Source organism: Bacillus rossius, chromosome 11, assembly GCF_032445375.1.
Source record: "Bacillus rossius redtenbacheri isolate Brsri chromosome 11, Brsri_v3, whole genome shotgun sequence".
Classification (NCBI taxonomy): Eukaryota; Metazoa; Arthropoda; class Insecta; order Phasmatodea; family Bacillidae; genus Bacillus; species Bacillus rossius.
The window spans coordinates 40,779,888-40,797,255 of record NC_086338.1 but is presented as its reverse complement, the minus strand read 5'-3'; the positions used below and the strand labels follow the sequence as shown (position 1 = coordinate 40,797,255).

The following is a 17,368-nucleotide window of genomic DNA, read 5'->3' as shown; positions in this document are numbered from 1 at the left end:
ATTACATCAAGTCATGCACTCCCATTGCACAAATATTTCAAAGATAATATATATAGGCCAGTTATGGTAAAATGATGAGAGCAAATTTTCACGATGCGCGCGTACCATGCAACGAAATTTTTGCAGGAAGATGGCGGACCCACGTGTATGAACATAAACCAATGTATGGTCATGGTGCATGGGTGCGCACGCATCGCAAAAATTCACTCTCATCATTTTTTTTTCCGTAACGCGCCTAAAGAAGTATATAACTCCTTAAAAAAAACGGAAATTGCACGAACGCGGATTATTAGAGACAGAAAATATTCGCAGATTCATTTCTCGACACGTACCTTGATACTGCTTCTGTGATTAGTTCACAATTTATCTGAATTACTTTGGGCTAATGAGAAACCTTCAACAAAAAATATATATCGAATCGCAAGCACCTTAGTTGACAGGTATCACTAAACAGTAGCCAATAGGCAGGTCAGTGGCGGATCCAGAGGTTCACCTCGGGGCACTCTAGGATTTCAACGTAGCAAGAGAAAAATGTCTTAAAATTACTAAATCTTTACTTAATCTACTCACACTACACATAACATCCAAACATAAATTTTATGATTATACAAGAAATTAATTAATTATATTTAAATATTTTATTGGTTCCAGAAACAATCATTTTTGTCGGCAATATTAATGTAGCAGAAACTGGTTTTTCGGGGGGTTGGGGGGGGCCACTTGCCCCTGGTGCTCCCCCCCCCCCCCCTTGGATCCGCCACTGAGGTAGGTGGCGTTTTCCTGGGCATGTAGGGAACTGTTGAGTCTTTCCTAGAGGTCATTGAAAGCGCGAAATTTTTCCAGTCCCTTGACGGATTATTCATTTGGGCGTATTCAACTCCAGGTTAGCGAACAGTCGGTTTCACGAGATCTAAAGGTGGCTGGACTCCAGGAGTACTGGAGTATCAGCAGCGTCGCTTGGAGATCACCGGGGCGGGGCGAAAAGAGGGCATGTTGAAACCTAGAAGCGACACGGAGCGTATTAAATTGGTGTCATGACCCCGAGGGCGCGTCAGGAAGTGTTTCCACCGGGAGGGTCGGTGAAGGGGGGGAGACTAGCGCCTGGCGTAAGGTCGAGGAAAGCACATGTTCCCGCTTTGGAGCAAAAAAAGTTACAAAAAATATTATAAATATTAATTTTCTTTTTTTTTCTCGTCCCCCCTCTATCGCTCTTCGTAAACAGACACGCGAGCCTCCGTAAACAGCGGGAGGTGAGGTGCGCGCCCAGAAACTGCTGGCGTGTCTCTCGGTCGCTTGATGTCTCGTTCGACGACATTCGCCTGTCTTCACCACCGCGCGCCTTTTTTTACCACCCCCCCCCCCCCCCCGCACGAAACACTTCCGCCATGTACGGTAGCGTCCTTCTAGACTGTGCAGGCAGAAGAGAGAGCGAGAGAGAGAGAGAGAGAGTGTGTGTGTGTTATTCAGGAAAGGAATTTCGAAAGTGGAACGTCTTTGCTAAGGGGACCACAAAATTTTCGAGCGTTACGAAAATTCGGATCGCATGAGGGTAATAGTTGGTGGTGGGGGAACCGGTAGAGTAGGAGAGTGCGTCAGCGGCGACGCCACTCCAACGCATGCGCTAGCGGTCGCAACGCATGCGCTAGCGGTCGAATGGGGAAACGGCAAGGGAAGAGGGGATAGGTACGTAGCGTAGTATGCTATATGCAAGCTGTAACGTCCGGAAGGGGAGACGGCATGGAAGAGGTGGAAACGATGCAGCAGTGGTGTTACGGAAGTCTCGTAACGCTGCTTGTGTTTGTCTACTCCTCAGAATTGTTTATTTTTTATTTTAGATCATACCCGCATCCTTAATGTTCTCAATTATTATAAATTGTTCGGTTTAAAAAAAAACTAATAAGTTATGTCTATCTATACTTACTTTTGGCCTTACTTTTGACCTATTGTCTTTGCCTAGTGCTTTTCGGTACAATGTCTTTCGGCCTAGTGCCTTTCGTCTAAGTGACTTTCGCCCTAGGATGACTTTTTGTCTCGTGCCTTTCGGCCTAGTGCCTTTTGGTCTAGTACCTTTCGGCTAAATGACTTTTGGCCTAGTGTCTTTTGGCCTAGTGTCTTTTGGCCTAGTGCCTTTAGGCCTATAGTGCCTTTTAGCCTAGTGACTTTCTGCGTAGTGATTTTCGGCCTACTGCCGCGTCCCCGGACTAACGAACCGGCTGCTGCGCAGATGGCACGCGCTCTCTACCCAGTGTTTCCTCCACGGTCGCATTGTCTTCGCCAGGCGACCGAAGGCTGCCTCCAGATCACATCTGGGAGCCGCGGGGGAGGCGATAATTCGGCCCCGGGCAATCATAACGACCCATCGCGCGCGCGCGGGCGTCGCAAAACCCCACAACTTTCACGTTCATTAGTTGAGGCAGGGGGTTTGGGCAAGTGGCCGTCGGGATAGGGGAAAAGGATGGGGGTGGGGAATGGGAGGTTAATTCGATTGCGTCGTCGGTGGCCCGCGGAGCATCTAATCTCCTCCCCCCTTGCCAATCACCGGTGATCGTCTGATCGTTCCTTCAGCACCCGCCCTTTTTTCCATCCCCTCTCCCGCCCTTTTCAGGTCCTATTCCTGACACGGGGCGCCGCTAATGCATGCAGTGCGCAGAAATATTTAGACGTGTAACATCTTAACTTAACTCTCGGTATACGGCGTTTAGCGGGAGTAATTTCGTGAATGCTGAGGAAGTCGATGAACGGAATGGTTGTTAAACCACTGTGATCCCCTCTGTGGCGGATGGCGCGAACCAAAGTTCACAAAGCCAAAGGGAAACTTTTTAGTATTAACTGTTTAGTGAATTTTAACAAAATGAGCAGAATTTTAATAAAATTCCTTGTCGAACATCAGGTCCAGATTCTGGGTTTAGTACTTTTTTCTAAAGTCTATTTTGTAGTGATACGACTAATTTCATGTAAAAGCACAGATTTATACATATCTATAATTTTACATGATTATTGCAGTTACATTTTTTTTTAACTCCGTACAGTAGCGTTTTGGGATAACCGAGCTTAATATACTGGGCACCGTATTATCCGAGCCGACATAAAGTGTCATTACCAGAAAAGACTTTTATAAATTAACCTGAAATATGATATTTACTGGCTGGGCGAATCATGGCGTGACGTAAAAAAAAAAATCCGCACCGAAGTAAAGCTGGAAAAAACAACTTCAGAAAAAAAAATATATACCTCTAGGCTAACTGAAAACCAAGACGATTTTCTTATTACGTCCGTGTCATCCGAGATACAGCTTATCCGATGTTGCCGCAGTCCACGTTAAAACGGTTAATCGAGACACTGCTGTATATGGTGGCTAAATATGCAATAAAACGTAAAATAACAGTTATGTACACATCATATTTTCTGTACTTCTACAAAATATTCCTTTGGACACTAGTTGCCAAGAAAATGTTTGAATACTACAATAAAGATATTGTATTTTTACAACACATGGTTGTGGTTATTTCTATAATACATTTTTCGAGATAATACTCAGTATTTTCTACGAAAATTGGCGATTAATTATAAATTTTAATTGATGTTTCATTCAAGCATAAGCTTTTAAACCATGAAAAAGAAAATAAAAAATTCGGTAATTTATTTTATTTTGTTTTATTATGCTTATTAATGTGCACAGTTAATAATGAAAAGCTATCCAGGGAACGGTTTAAAAATAACTTTAACTATTGGAGGTACTAGGACAACACAAAGCTTAAATAAATGCCCGGATAAGAATCCGAATCCAGAATTACTGGCAAAACTTTTTGTAGGGTACAATTTTTTTTCGCGTAAATGTACCTACATATTTACAAATACCTGTAATTGCACATGTTTTTCCTGTTCCATTTACAAAAAAAAAAGAGTGTAGATAATATTTCAAACATGGGAATTGTTCTTGGTTGAATATACTCACATAACAACTTCCTCACTTCTGATTCAAGTGCACGTCGCTAGAAATGAAATGACGTTTCAGCATTCCTTGTTTCAGCCATCTTCAAGTGCGATTAACATTTATTAAGGACAATTATCAATTATTATCGCCCTTGTAGATGGGATAACTCTGCTTAGCAATCGCTAAGAGACCCGAAAATTTCGCGTATTCTTTTAGTAACAAGGTAAACTGCAAACATGTATACCAATCATTTGCTTTGATGATAGATTCACATTTATCTCGCCATTCCCATCTAGGACTATGGAGCAGTCAGCTACCAGCTAGAAGTAGAGAGATCAAGTCACACCGACCACATAAGAAATCAGCCAATAAATAAAAATACGTGGGTAGAACGTACATAGTAATGTGAATATTGACCTGACATGAAATTAATCCACGGAATTTGCGGGCCTCTAGCAATTCGTTAGCAAAAGAAACGGTAGCTGTATAGAGATAAAAAAGGTAGATGTTTTTTTGTTTGTTTAATAAATGAAACGAACTCGTCATAAAGAATCATGACATTAGTTTTGTCAAACAGACATGATACTATCATATCTGCAAAGGATTAAAACAATTTAACTTTATTATAACCTAATTTTTTCCCTATTGAAATTGAGAAATAGGAGGTAAGGGGTCCGTCCTCATTTCGGCTTCAATCGTTAACGTGGAAAATGTTGCACACGCCCGCTCCATGACGTACAGCCTCCATGATTCTGAAGTCCATTAATGGACTCGTTCTTTTTAAAGCAATTTCGTTCTTGATGTGTTGGGCACTTTTGGTGATTAGATATTCCGCAATGGTGCGGCTGTTTTGATCTCTCTAGTCGGTTTGCCTTGTTAATCGTCGTCTGTTTAGGGGGTGGATGGCAATTTACTCGAGACAAAAAGGGGCGTGAGATGTTGCTAGGGCGAGGCTGTCACACCACTACTAGAGGGGTCGCCGCAGGGAGAGGGGAAGAGTGGGGTTGTGACGCTCCCAAAAGTGAAGAGCGACCAGGGACTCATTGCCGTGTAGGAGAAAAGGGGAGGGGGTGTGGTTGTGACCCTGCCAGATCGCTATCTTTCATCCCTCGCGCAGTTAGGGAACACTTTTCCTTACTCCGCGCGAGTACCAACCCTGTGTCCTTTCACCAACAGATGAATGGGCCCTCATTGAGTTCGCACAATTTGGCTGTAATCGAGTTGAGTGGAAGAGTTAATCCCGTGGCAGAAGAGCGATATTCGCGGTTATTTACCGGGCACGTCAACCCTCTGAGGGGGTTTATTTTCGGCGAAGGGGGTTCGCAGGTCATGATTTGTTTTATGAACATTCTCTCTCTCTCTCTCTCTCTCTCTCTCTCTCTCTCTCTCTCTCACCCCCCCCCCCCCCTTTTTATTGACACGTTAGAAGGAGGAGGCTAGGAGTCTGTCCTCCCTCAACAGAGCTGCGAGAATTTACACTCCTGAATTAAGTTAAAGAACATTTCGGAAATTTTGCGGAAATTTCTTCCATTCATCAAGTCGCAAGTTAGAATGCAAACATTCACTCTCTCGCAACTTGTTCGTGATTGGACCGCAGTCATTTGGACACGCCCCTCTTCGTCCGCGAGACAACGATTCCCAGATAGGAGAGAAGTAATCGAATCAGGTAGTGCCAATTAACAAGGACAAAAAAAAATGTCGCTAAGAAATCAGACGTTGGGAAAGCAAACACCCGTGACTTTTAATTCTACCCTGGGCCAGAAGTGTCCACGAAAATTCCTGGTCTGTAATGATAATGATCGCAAGCTTTGGAAACCATTATATGCGGTTGCTCGGCTCGTGTTGATCCTAGCTGAGACAAAGGCGAAGGGTTCAACGACGTTTCGGTCAACATTTCAATCGCCATATTCAGGCAACCAGTCTCCTACTGCTACCTTGAAGATGAAGAATGCAGTGTCAACGAAAACGTCGATGAATCCTTCTCCATCGACCAACCCACAATCCAAGCAACTATCTGGGATGAATAATTATTTATATACATGAACGGACTTTTAACATGAAATTTTTAAGCTCTGTAATCTATTTAGTTGTCCATACACGTTCCTTTGCTATAAAATCACTTTCTTTGCTACAGGAAATTTTCTGTTCCGACAATATAAATTGATGTTTAATATGTTTATTTTCAGTAAAATCAAGCTTGCGTTTAAACAAAAAAGAAACACTTTCTTAATGTTAAGATAAGTACTACTGCCATAAAATAAGCCAAAAATTTTTATCCTCAATTAAATATTAATGTTCAATTAAACAAAGATTGAACAGCAATAATAATGATTCTCTACTACTATTTTTATATTACATTCATTAAAATGGAAAATTAAGTTTAGATTTTTTTAAAAAATGATGTCATATATGAAATGCAAAAAAAAATATACAAAGATTTTTAATTTTTTAATTTTAAGGAAATAATGTGACAGGAGACCAATTTCAAGAGACTCTGACATCAGTTTGCCATGGGTTTAAATGATTGTCGGAAATCAACTAAATCGTCTGTTAACATTATAAATTTGCGTTATTAGTTTTCTCCGTGTGCTCGTGATTATTCATATCAATATTTTGTTGGTTTCTCCAAGTTATTTTGGTCATTCATGTGGACGCTTCTGATGGTTTTCTCCGTGTGCTCCTGGTTGTTTCTGGCCACAATTATGCTGATATTTCCCAAGTGATTCCAGTCATTTCTGAGAAATTTTTTACTTGATGAGACATGCAATTTTATTCTCTGAGTATCGTATCAATTGATGAATTCCTGTTACTAGATCAGTACTTACAATATTTTAATTATGTGGAATTTAAAAAATTAATTATTCAGTCGAATAGTATGCCTTTTAATACTGAGAAACACTATCATGTTTCTCGATTTTTATTAATTATATTTTATCAATTTTAACATTTTCCCCGAATTTATAGCTTATATTTACGGATTTTCAAGATGGCGGCCGTAACAAAAATTGCTGCCATGGCATCCTAATTGTCGAGGTCAAGACCTCAGCGGCTTAATAGGCTTGCTAATGGGTAATTTAAGCTGTTTTGGGGAATTTTCAAGCCGTTGACATTTTTGGCGACTAAAACGGGATATTTTCCCTCAAAACGGGAATTTTTCCATCGAAATAGGGAATTTTTTTATTTTTCTGATTTTTTGAGCTCTTTTGGCGGATTGTTTTTCCTAACTCTGGAAATTTTGGTGGATTTTGGCCAATTTTAGACTAATTCTGAGGAATTTTGAGAAATGTTTGACAAAGTTTGAAGATAAAGGTCATCTAAGATGGCCGCCGTGACGTCACAAACCAAGATTGCGTTCGGATCCTCAGCTCCTGTCTTGGAAACCTGAGCTCGGACCTACTATTATATAACTTACTAAGTACTTCTTTATTTTTTTGTTTATGTTTTTTTTTATTTAAGTTAACCTAGGTATTTTTATGTTTCGTTTATCTTATCTATTTACATGTTACCAGTAAATATTTATGTGTTTAAGCGTGAGGCAACGTTTTTAACTTCGCCGCACAGAAAAAAGTCTGTGAAATAAATAATCAAACGAATCCGCCCGTCGCCAAGTTTGCATTTAACTTGCCCGAGCGCCCGCGGGCCACACACGTGCGAGGCCTCGCTCTCCCTGCACGGGGCAACGGCGACACCGCATTATTGCTCGCGCCATAGTTTGCCCCCTTTCCCCACGGGCCCACCAATGCCGGGTTTTCAGAAGTGCTGGTGCTGACTCGAGCTGGAGAAACGGCGTCCGGGGATGAAGGCTGGTGGGGGGAAGGGGGGGGGGAGGGGAGGAGTGTGTGGACTTCAAGGGTAGTTGCCGTGGGGCAGTCCTCCGACGACCGGAAGGAAGACATCCGAAGACCATCAAGGGCGCGGCGCCACCAGCTGGTGGTTCTGCGGCGAGGCTGACGGGTAGATCACAGCGCCAGCGGTTCAAAATTACAGCACCTCCCTCTCCCCCCCCCCCCCTTCCCAAAACGAGATTCACCTGCGGCTAACGACTTCTTTCCCCGAGACCTCACACGCAGAACCACTGGGAAAAAGAGGGTTTCCTTTATTCCCTTCACTTGGTCCGTACTACTATACAGGACGAGTCTGAATTCGGCCGACAAAATTCGACAGCAGGTTCACCATCACATAATTACTGCTTACTTATGGTCTAAAGTGCATTCCCATGCTTTATAGTTGGAGCCGAACAACGTTTTGTATTTAAGATAAAACATTGAGCATCTGAAATATGTTTAATTGAGTGAAGTTCTTTAGCCACCGCGAATTTTGGCAATGCAGGAAAAATTATTTAATTGGAAATATGTGGAAAATAAAAGGTGTTACCCCCAATTATTCCAAATGAGTAATTTTGCCACGCGGAAAAATTCGCGGTGGTTATAGAACTTAATTCAGCATATTCCAGACGCTGTGTTTTCTATCTTTAATACGTTCTCCAAATTAAAATAGACGTAGTACCTTATATTAGCCTTAGGAAGCACTTGAGACCATAAGCAATATGTGTTTTCAACTTATTTTGTCGTGCCCAACCTGCATCTGAAGTTTGACTGTAGAAATCAGACTCTATAAATAAATAAATTTATATATATATATATATATATATATATATATATATATATATATATATATATATATATATATACTAGCTGCAGTACCCGGCTTTGCCCGGGCTGAACACCGGGTGATATATTGTCCGCGAGTTACAGCAAAATGGATAGTGATATGTCCAGTGTGGTGGACATTAAGAAATGACACATAATTACTGTTTGTGTATCTGTGACCTATGGTTTTCTGTTTACCCATGGCGATCGGTTGAAAGGTTTAGAAGTTGATGCGCTACAGCGCCATCTAGCGGCGAGTTACAAAAAAATGGTTAGCATAAAAACCTTCTCCATGATAAAAACACTTCGATGTGCCAACTTTCATGGCGATCGGTCAAACGGTGTAAGAGTTTATCGACGACATACATGCCAACATCCAATTTATATATAATCTTATATTTCGAAATTTTGGGGCTTTCACTTTTGCGGAAAGTGGATGTTCAGGACCTCGAATGGTTTGGAACACTCCATCTCGAAAGAATAGATATTTGAAATTCCTGAAACTGTCGAAATTTTGGGGCTTTGTTCCCAGAGGGGGGCGGGGGGTTCGAGGACCCTGAATGGCTCGAAAACACTTAAAATCGAAAGAGATAGATTTTTCAAATTTTTTAAACTTTCGAAATTTTGGGGCTTTAACCACCTGGGGGGGTTGACGTTGGGGACCCCGAATGGCTCGGAAACACTCCAAATCGAAAGAGATATAAAGGAATATAAGAATGTAGGCATTTACTGTACTCCTATCTACCATAATAACAATATTTACAAATAGAAAGCTTATTACCTACCTATTAATAATTATCTAAATAAATTAATAAATAACTCTATGTGTAAGAATTTACGTACATACATAATATTAAACTTCAAACTATACACACCAAAAAAAAACTAAGGATGTTTGTGAAACTATATTTATTTGTCATAATGTTTAAAACATTTGTAGGATTTCTTTATATGTAAAACTGTGGTGGCAATATTCCGCTTATCCAAAGGTGTATAGAAATTAATAGAGTCATCACTCCCTGTACACACCACAAATCTTTGAATTAAGTATAAAAAAAACATAGTCCAAAATGAAACAAAAAGTTATAAATAACAACTAATTTGACAAAAAAATTATACAACTGGAATGACAATGTTAACATCCGCCTGAAATTTAATAGAAGTAGGTAGGTAAGAATATATATATATATATATAAGAAATTAAATGAAATTAAAACATAAATAAATAAAATTATCTCACACTCAACCAAACATTATGTTTAATATGAAATAAAGGAAGATGGCAATTACACGTAACTATTCTAATTAATAAAAAAAATCAAATTTCCTGAAATAGTTAAATTCAAATTTTTCAACAATATATTACATAATTGATAAATATTTCTGGTCTTCGGTCTCAGCAGCCCTAAGACTCTTGACGCTCAGCAGATAAATTATAAACACTAAACCAAACTCCTTGCAAATAAGTAGGTAATGTAAAAAAAATAACAATATTGACAAATAGAAAATATTAGTAGGCCCTACCTACCTATGAATAAATTTCGAAGAAATTTATAAGTTTAAGAATTTATGTACCTACATAATATTAAACTTGAAACTATCCACACAATAAAAACTTAAGAATGTTAGTGAAACTAATTTTTTTTATTTGTCATAATACCTAAAATACGTATGTTTCCAAAATGAAACAAAGCATAAATAATGACCAATTTGACAAAAAAAAATTGTACAACTCGAATGACATTGAAAACATACACGTGAAATTTAAAAGAATTATGAGTGCCCTAGGTAGGGAGGAAAATATATATATAGAAGAAATTAAAAATAAAAAATGGGTGCGTGTACTTAGGTACGCGCATGTGAAATTATACTTCTTTGGCATCATTAAAAAATAGTTTTTAATTGCATGCAAAAATATTGCGTGGAGTCCCTCCGCGTGGAAGAAGTGAAACTTCGTAATGTGGAAATGAAAATAGGAAGGGGTAGAAATTGATTTTTAGTGAAATCATATTGTATCAAATCAAACTAAAAAAATAAAGGAAATAAATTTGTAACGATTCATAGATTGATCTTCAGAGAGAGAGAGAGAGAGAGAGAGAGAGAGAGAGAGAGAGAGAGAGAGAGAGAGAGGACACCTATTCAATGTCTATAAAACTAACTTTCTTATGAGAGCAGATTTTCATGAAATATATCATGAAATCATTCAACGATAAAACTTGTTTATTTAATCAAGCGGACGGGTTCGCCCCAAGGAGAAAATAACGCGGCGAGACCTCGTGGACATAGAGAAATGACACACTCACTATTTATGTGTCTATGAAACATGATTTTTTTCTGCAATTTAAATTGTAATATACAAAAACTGTATTGAAAATTGAAACAAATATGGCGAACCTACAAACTGTCAAGAGCTTTTTTTTCTTACTCTCTACTTAGTTCCTTACAATAGCAAAACGTAACGTAATGGCTTGAAAGCTATTGCTCGGCAGACATAGAGGAATGACACTAACAGTTTGTATATCTATGACACACATTACATTTTTTAGTTTTTTCTTAACTCAGAATCGAGATAAAATATCCAATTGTGAATCTAAACCATCCTCGAATCCCCGTGAACTCACACAACAAATTTCATCAAAATCGGTCCAGCCGTCTAGGAGGAGTTCAGTGACATACACACGCACACAAGAAATATATATATAAAGATATAAATATATCTTTATATATATATATATATATATATAAATTTTCAAAGAAAACAAAGTCATTAGAATAATCCCCGGAAATTTCGCGAACTCATTTGAATTGCAGTACAAAGGATACTCTGCCCATATTTGCTTTCCTTTTGGCTAATTTTTCTTTATTCCATTACCTTTTTATTATTCCTTTTGGCGGGTGGATGCCATTCGGTCTCCCTGCCAAGGGGGCGCCAATCTCTTGCATCGTAGGGCACCAAGTTTTCACCAGAGAGGTTTGTTCAAACTGATTGCACGCCGCGACAAATGCCTCGATGTCGGTGGCGACTATTTCTAAAAATAGTGCAAGGTGTTCATGATGCCATGGTGTATTATATTTTTGCAATGAAAGTTTCCGTGCGAAAAAAAAAACTACCTTGTATCTTACTTTCGGAACGTCCCTCGTGTATATATAGGCAAGTCGTGGCCTGGAGTGTAAAGAATACGAGAAATAACCGCAGCTGTGTTCACGGAAATGAAGAGGTGTTTGATGATGGGATAGGGATAGGGAGATGCCTGGAAACTTACATTTCCAGGGCGGGCTGTGGCACTCGACACAGATGTGAGTACAGAGAGCACAGGCAACCCTGGCAGACTGGCGGCACGCATGCTGCAGAGAACAGTGCAGCTATAACTCCACCCCCCTCCACGAACCCAAGCGCTCCGGCGCCAAGCATAATAAACAACCGTCGCTGAAACATCTACGTGATTACGGTTGAGCGACAAAGGTGAAGGGGGGAGGGGGTGGAGGAGGAGAGGGGAAAAAAAATTAAGTTGCAAGTCTCCCGCCGGTAAATAAACCTCCTCCCCCTCCACCCTCTTCGCCGCTGAGAACAGCACGCGCAGGTGAGCGCTGTAACGTCTGGGGGGAAGGTGTTGTTTGTTTTGTTTTGTTTGCTTGGTTCGCCCCCAATCATCCGTCACGCCCGCGGCGTCAGCTGCCTCGCAGCGAGTGACACGGGTGACACGTCCATCTCTGATGCAGGGCCGTGGCCATTCTGTTTTCTTTATTATTGGATTTTTAAAAGAAAATTAAAATCTCAGGAAGTAGTAGTAGTAGCAGTAGCGGTAGTAGTAGTAGTAGCAGTAGTAGTAGCAGCAGTAGTAGTAGCGGTAGTAGTAGTATTAGCAGTAGCAGTAGTAGTAGCAGTAGTAGTAGCAGCAGTAGCAATAGTAGTAGCAGTAGTAGTAGCGGTAGTAGCAGCAGTGGTAGCGGTAGTGGTAGCGGTAGTAGTAGCAGTAGTAGCAGCAGTAGTAGTAGCGGTAGTAGTAGTATTAGCAGCAGCAGTAGCAGTAGTAGTATCAGTAGTAGTAGCAGCAGTAGCAATAGTAGTAGCAGTAGTAGTAGCGGTAGTAGCAGCAGTGGTAGCGGTAGTGGTAGCGGTAGTAGTAGCAGTAGTAGTAGCAGCAGTAGTAGTAGCGGTAGTAGTAGTATTAGCAGCAGCAGTAGCAGTAGTAGTAGCAGTAGTAGTAGCAGCAGTAGCAATAGTAGTAGCAGTAGTAGTAGCGGTAGTAGCAGCAGTGGTAGCGGTAGTGGTAGCGGTAGTAGTAGCAGTAGTAGTAGCGGCAGTAGTAGTGGTAGTAGTACTAGTAGTAGCAGCAGTAGTATAGGAGTAGGAGTAGTAGACTTTTGAAACTCCGACGTACACTCGCGTGTCAGGTCTGCGTGAAAGACATGCTTACAGAAACACGTAAACAAAACCGAAGTTAAAAGAGACTATGTACTTGGAAACACAATTCCCGTCGCTTATGTGTATGAGGCACGTCGGGCTGTGAAGGGGAGGAGATACATAATTTCAGGCCACTATGGGGTTGCGATGACCTCTCTGTGACCTTATGCAGCCAAGTTGTTATTTCATCTTTCGGTCTTTGCTTGTTTTTAATTTTTATTAATCTTGGAAGGGATGGGACCGGATCCCGTGGCTAATTGCGCCAGCAAAAGCGAAGCCTAACTGCAAATACCACGGAGGTACAAGTCCGCATGGACGGGTGTTCTTTTTGAAGTTGCTTCATACAGTACGGAGTTAATAACCGTCAGGAGACGTCATGCTGTGACGTAGTTGAAGTCGCTTTTTAACCTCGCTATCGCCGCATTTGTTCCACCTAAAAACATTGCGGAAATGGTGCAAACGCGTCCTGAATGGCAAAAAAGGGTAATCGCTTTACTTGCAGGCGGCCTCCGAACACAACAAATAAACTACTGGTTCAGGCATACATTCCTTTTTCCAGTCTACGCTGTAATTTTTTTTTGTGATTGGTTCAGAAATATTCATGTAAAATAATTTTACATGAATATTTCTGTAATTATTACAGATCATTGTAAATCTGTACATTTACATGAAAACAAATGTATGACTTCAAAATAGTGTTCGCAGTGATACTGGGTTCGGATTCTTACTCCGGGCATTTATGCTCTCTGTGGCCCAAGTACCTCCAATAGTTAAAATTAGTTGTAAATCGTTCCTTGAATAGCTTTCCAGTGCTAACTGCGCTAATAATAAGCACGATACAATAAAATATTCGACTATATTTTAAGGTTTAAAAAATATATATGCATGAATGAAAAATCAATTCTATTATAAAATTATGTTCTAATACTCGTAAGAAATACTCAGTATTATCTAGAAAAAACGTATTTCACATATGCAGAAATAACAATGGCCATGTGATGTGAAAAGTTACAATACCATTCTTGTACTATTACAACATATTTCTTGGCAACTGGTTTCCAAAGGAATCTTTTGTTAAAGAGCCAGAAAAAAATGTTTTCTGTGTAATGGGTGTTCGGATCCATTCGCGAAAAATACATACCCCCTAGTCACGGACCATTCAAGTGTACAAAAAAAATGGGGTGTAGCTGTGTCATGAACACGGCCGTGTGTTGTACGTGAATACGTGTACGTAACAGGTAATATTTTCTATACAATATAAAATACGCTATTTTATCTATGTTATAATCATGTTTGAACACTAAGACGTCCTTCGGATTTCCATGTTTTGTTCATGATAGCAACTATTTCCGTTCGTCGGGTTCAGGAAAGAAATCAAGTAAACAAATAATTACCGTGTTATAACTTTTTTTTTTAAATTTTAACACCATATATATTCACTGTAACTATTTTACACTAATGTTTTATACATGCAATCGAAAGATTTTGACAAGAGTTGACGATTGAAACCCAAACGAACGCCGTAGCTTCTCCGAGTCAAAAGTTATACTAAATGTAAATTCGAAACGCAGAAAAATGACCTCAAAATGGCGGCGATTCCCTTTCCACCGCGCGCGATGCGTCACAGTCCTCGCTTAGCGTAACGGATTCTTTGATCCTTTAGTTATCCAGTGGTGTAATTAAATTTTTTGGATGGAGATGATAGATATGTAGCTGCAACACCAAACTGTATCCCCCGATTATGTTATCATTCGTTTTTTTTTAATTGCCTCCCACTTACAAGCCTCTAAATACAGACATCACGACACTCACATGCATCAGTTAGCCACCTGACTGAGGGGAAAAGGTGACCTACCCCCCGCCTGACATCTACACTATTAAAAATAGAGCCAAGCAACATGCGACAGCTATTTTACTACTTTCTGGACCGTGAGCCACCTATAATCTTAAAAATCGCACACTTCGCGCCCCGCCGTCGTTTCCAGTGATTCGAACAAAGTGACGGGGTCGCAATATTTATATTGACTTCCCACATAGCGAGTTATGGGAACATGATAGTTCCTGGTATCGCTGTCACACGCTCCCGGCCGAGCATTTGAGGAAACGGCGGCGGCCTCCCACTATGGAAGCAGTTGTGATCTAGACGCGGATTGCACAGGTGTTCAGTGTCCGAGACGCCGTGGCTTTGCTCGCAGGGCTGCGCGGAGGGCTACGCGCCCTTGGACGGCACGGCGGAGGGCCACCGGAAGGCGAAGGGCCGCACGGGTTGGCCTCAGCACGTCTGGGCTCTGGAGCTGAAGCAGGAGCAGCTGTGAAGGATGGGCCCCGCCGCCTACCTCGCTGGACCTCCCCGCTAGGCAGCGCCCGCCCCGTGCTACACGCTCCGTCCGCTCGCGATGGCAGTGCCTCGCCCGGCGACCTCGGACGCTGTCACAGCTGCACGTGTCATTCTATACGGGATGCACACATTCCTAGGACCTGTTCGCGAACTACGTGATACTGACGACACCAAGCAGTAACACGGTCAACTTACTTGGGGCCCTCGCCTCCCGTCAAGTTGTGGAAGATTAGGGGAGGGGGACGTGGCGGACGTTGCTGTGAGCCTGTGAGTTTTTCTCTGGGTACTCCCGCTTCCTCCCAGCCATCAATTCCGACAATGCTCCATTATCATCTCACAGGGTCGCTGCAGAAGAACCCACGTTTTGATAACTTTCTAGCTCTGCTACCAACAGCCTAAGGATTGGACACGAGAATTTTTTTTTTCATCTCTTTAGTTGGGCCGTTTAATATCTTTTACTCAAAAATTCAATTGAATCTGTATTCGTCTGCAGAATTTTATGTTTTGCTATAAGGCCCTTCGGTTACTTTTAGAGTGTCTGTCAGGTGACATGTTCGTAGCTTATTTGATATCATTTCTTGATGAAGTGTATTAATGCGATGAAGTTTATTAATCAAAGCACAAATTTTAAAACGTTCTTTGAATTACTTTCGCAATAGGAAATATTGATTTAACATGACATGTTGGATGTACGCCCATTGCTGGTTTATGTAGGTTGTCGTGGCAAACACCTCGGGAATGGACAACAATAATGATTTCATAAACACACGGAAAATAAGCCAATATTAGTTGATGTCAAATTTTTCGTGCTTTTAGACAATCCAGATGATCAGTTTAGCTTCAACATTGGGTTCATCTTGTCTCTGTGCTGGGCCGAAGTTGTTATTTTTCCTGTATTTCCTGTTCTGGTTTACATTGTCTCGTCTTCGTCAAGATATTGTGTTTGTCTGTGCTTATTTTTTTATACAAAATTCCTTTCATATTCGACATAAGATAATATTGGTTTGTTTTCCAAGTGTTTATGTATTCAAATTTGTTATCAATTTCTGAGGTTGTTTCTATGACAAATAGCATAAACTAGCTATCGTGTATGTCTAACATGTTATGTTAAAATAACATTTAATTCTCCTTATTTTTAATATTATGTGACTTTGTTTATTTTTTAAATTTTATTATTTTTCGCAACAGATGATATGACTCTTTAAACTAAAAAAAGTGTTAGTTTGATCATTGTTTATAAATTCTTTAAATTTTTTTTGGAGCATTGTAACCCAGTGAATATATTCTCGTGTTTACTCTCATGCCACTATGAATATAGGTTTACTTTTGATAAACAATTTTTAAAAATTTAACGTGTGCACACAGAAAAATATTTCTGCAAGCTTAATACTCATAATTTGTGCCATATCAGCAATGAACTGCTAATTATGTAATACAATTGAATTTATTATTTTTAAGTTATTAATTTTTGAACGTGTTTAGTGAGGGCTACTCTCGTGTAAATGGTTACAGCTTCAAGTGAAGTGAAGATAACACTATAGGTGTTCTGTAAGAGCTAACTGTGTTATCCACTGTGCTTCGAAATAAGACTGATGTGTTTTTTGACTAGGGAGTAGAACTTCTGTGGCTACGAATTGATCATTTTACCCGATTTAATGCCAAAACTTTCTCATTGTGCACATATGTATATTTATAAGATTATTTATTTTACATTGTTTTATTTTTGACGACCATCAAAAAAGAGGCTTGTAACTAATGTTATGATGACTTATGTAAGTAAAAATTGATGGACAATTGTAAATGACATTAAAGTATATAAAGACTATAACACCTCATAATTTTCTCAACATTAAAAAAAAATTCCCCAATATAATGAGCCTAAAAAGTATTGTTACTGCCAATTGTCAACATGTAAGTCAAAACTGTCACATCATAACCAATGTCGATATGTAAGATATTGAGCTTCAAAATCAGTATGATAATAATTACCCGTCAGTCATTGCATGTGCTTTTTAAAGTAAGTATACAGTTTTAGTGTGTAT

General features: G+C 40.1%; 1 protein-coding gene across 1 annotated transcript in view; it reads left to right on the top strand.

Annotated features, from left to right (window-relative positions):
• Positions 1 to 17,143, top strand: part of LOC134536453 (heart- and neural crest derivatives-expressed protein 1-like) — a 42,873-nt gene extending 25,730 nt beyond the window's left edge. Inside the window, exon 3 of the mRNA XM_063376169.1 lies at positions 15,184 to 17,143. Within this exon, the coding sequence (XP_063232239.1) occupies positions 15,184 to 15,303 (120 nt within the window). The 3' untranslated portion in view covers positions 15,304 to 17,143. The remainder of the gene's footprint in view (positions 1 to 15,183) is intronic.
• The last annotated feature ends 225 nt before the right edge of the window (positions 17,144 to 17,368 follow it).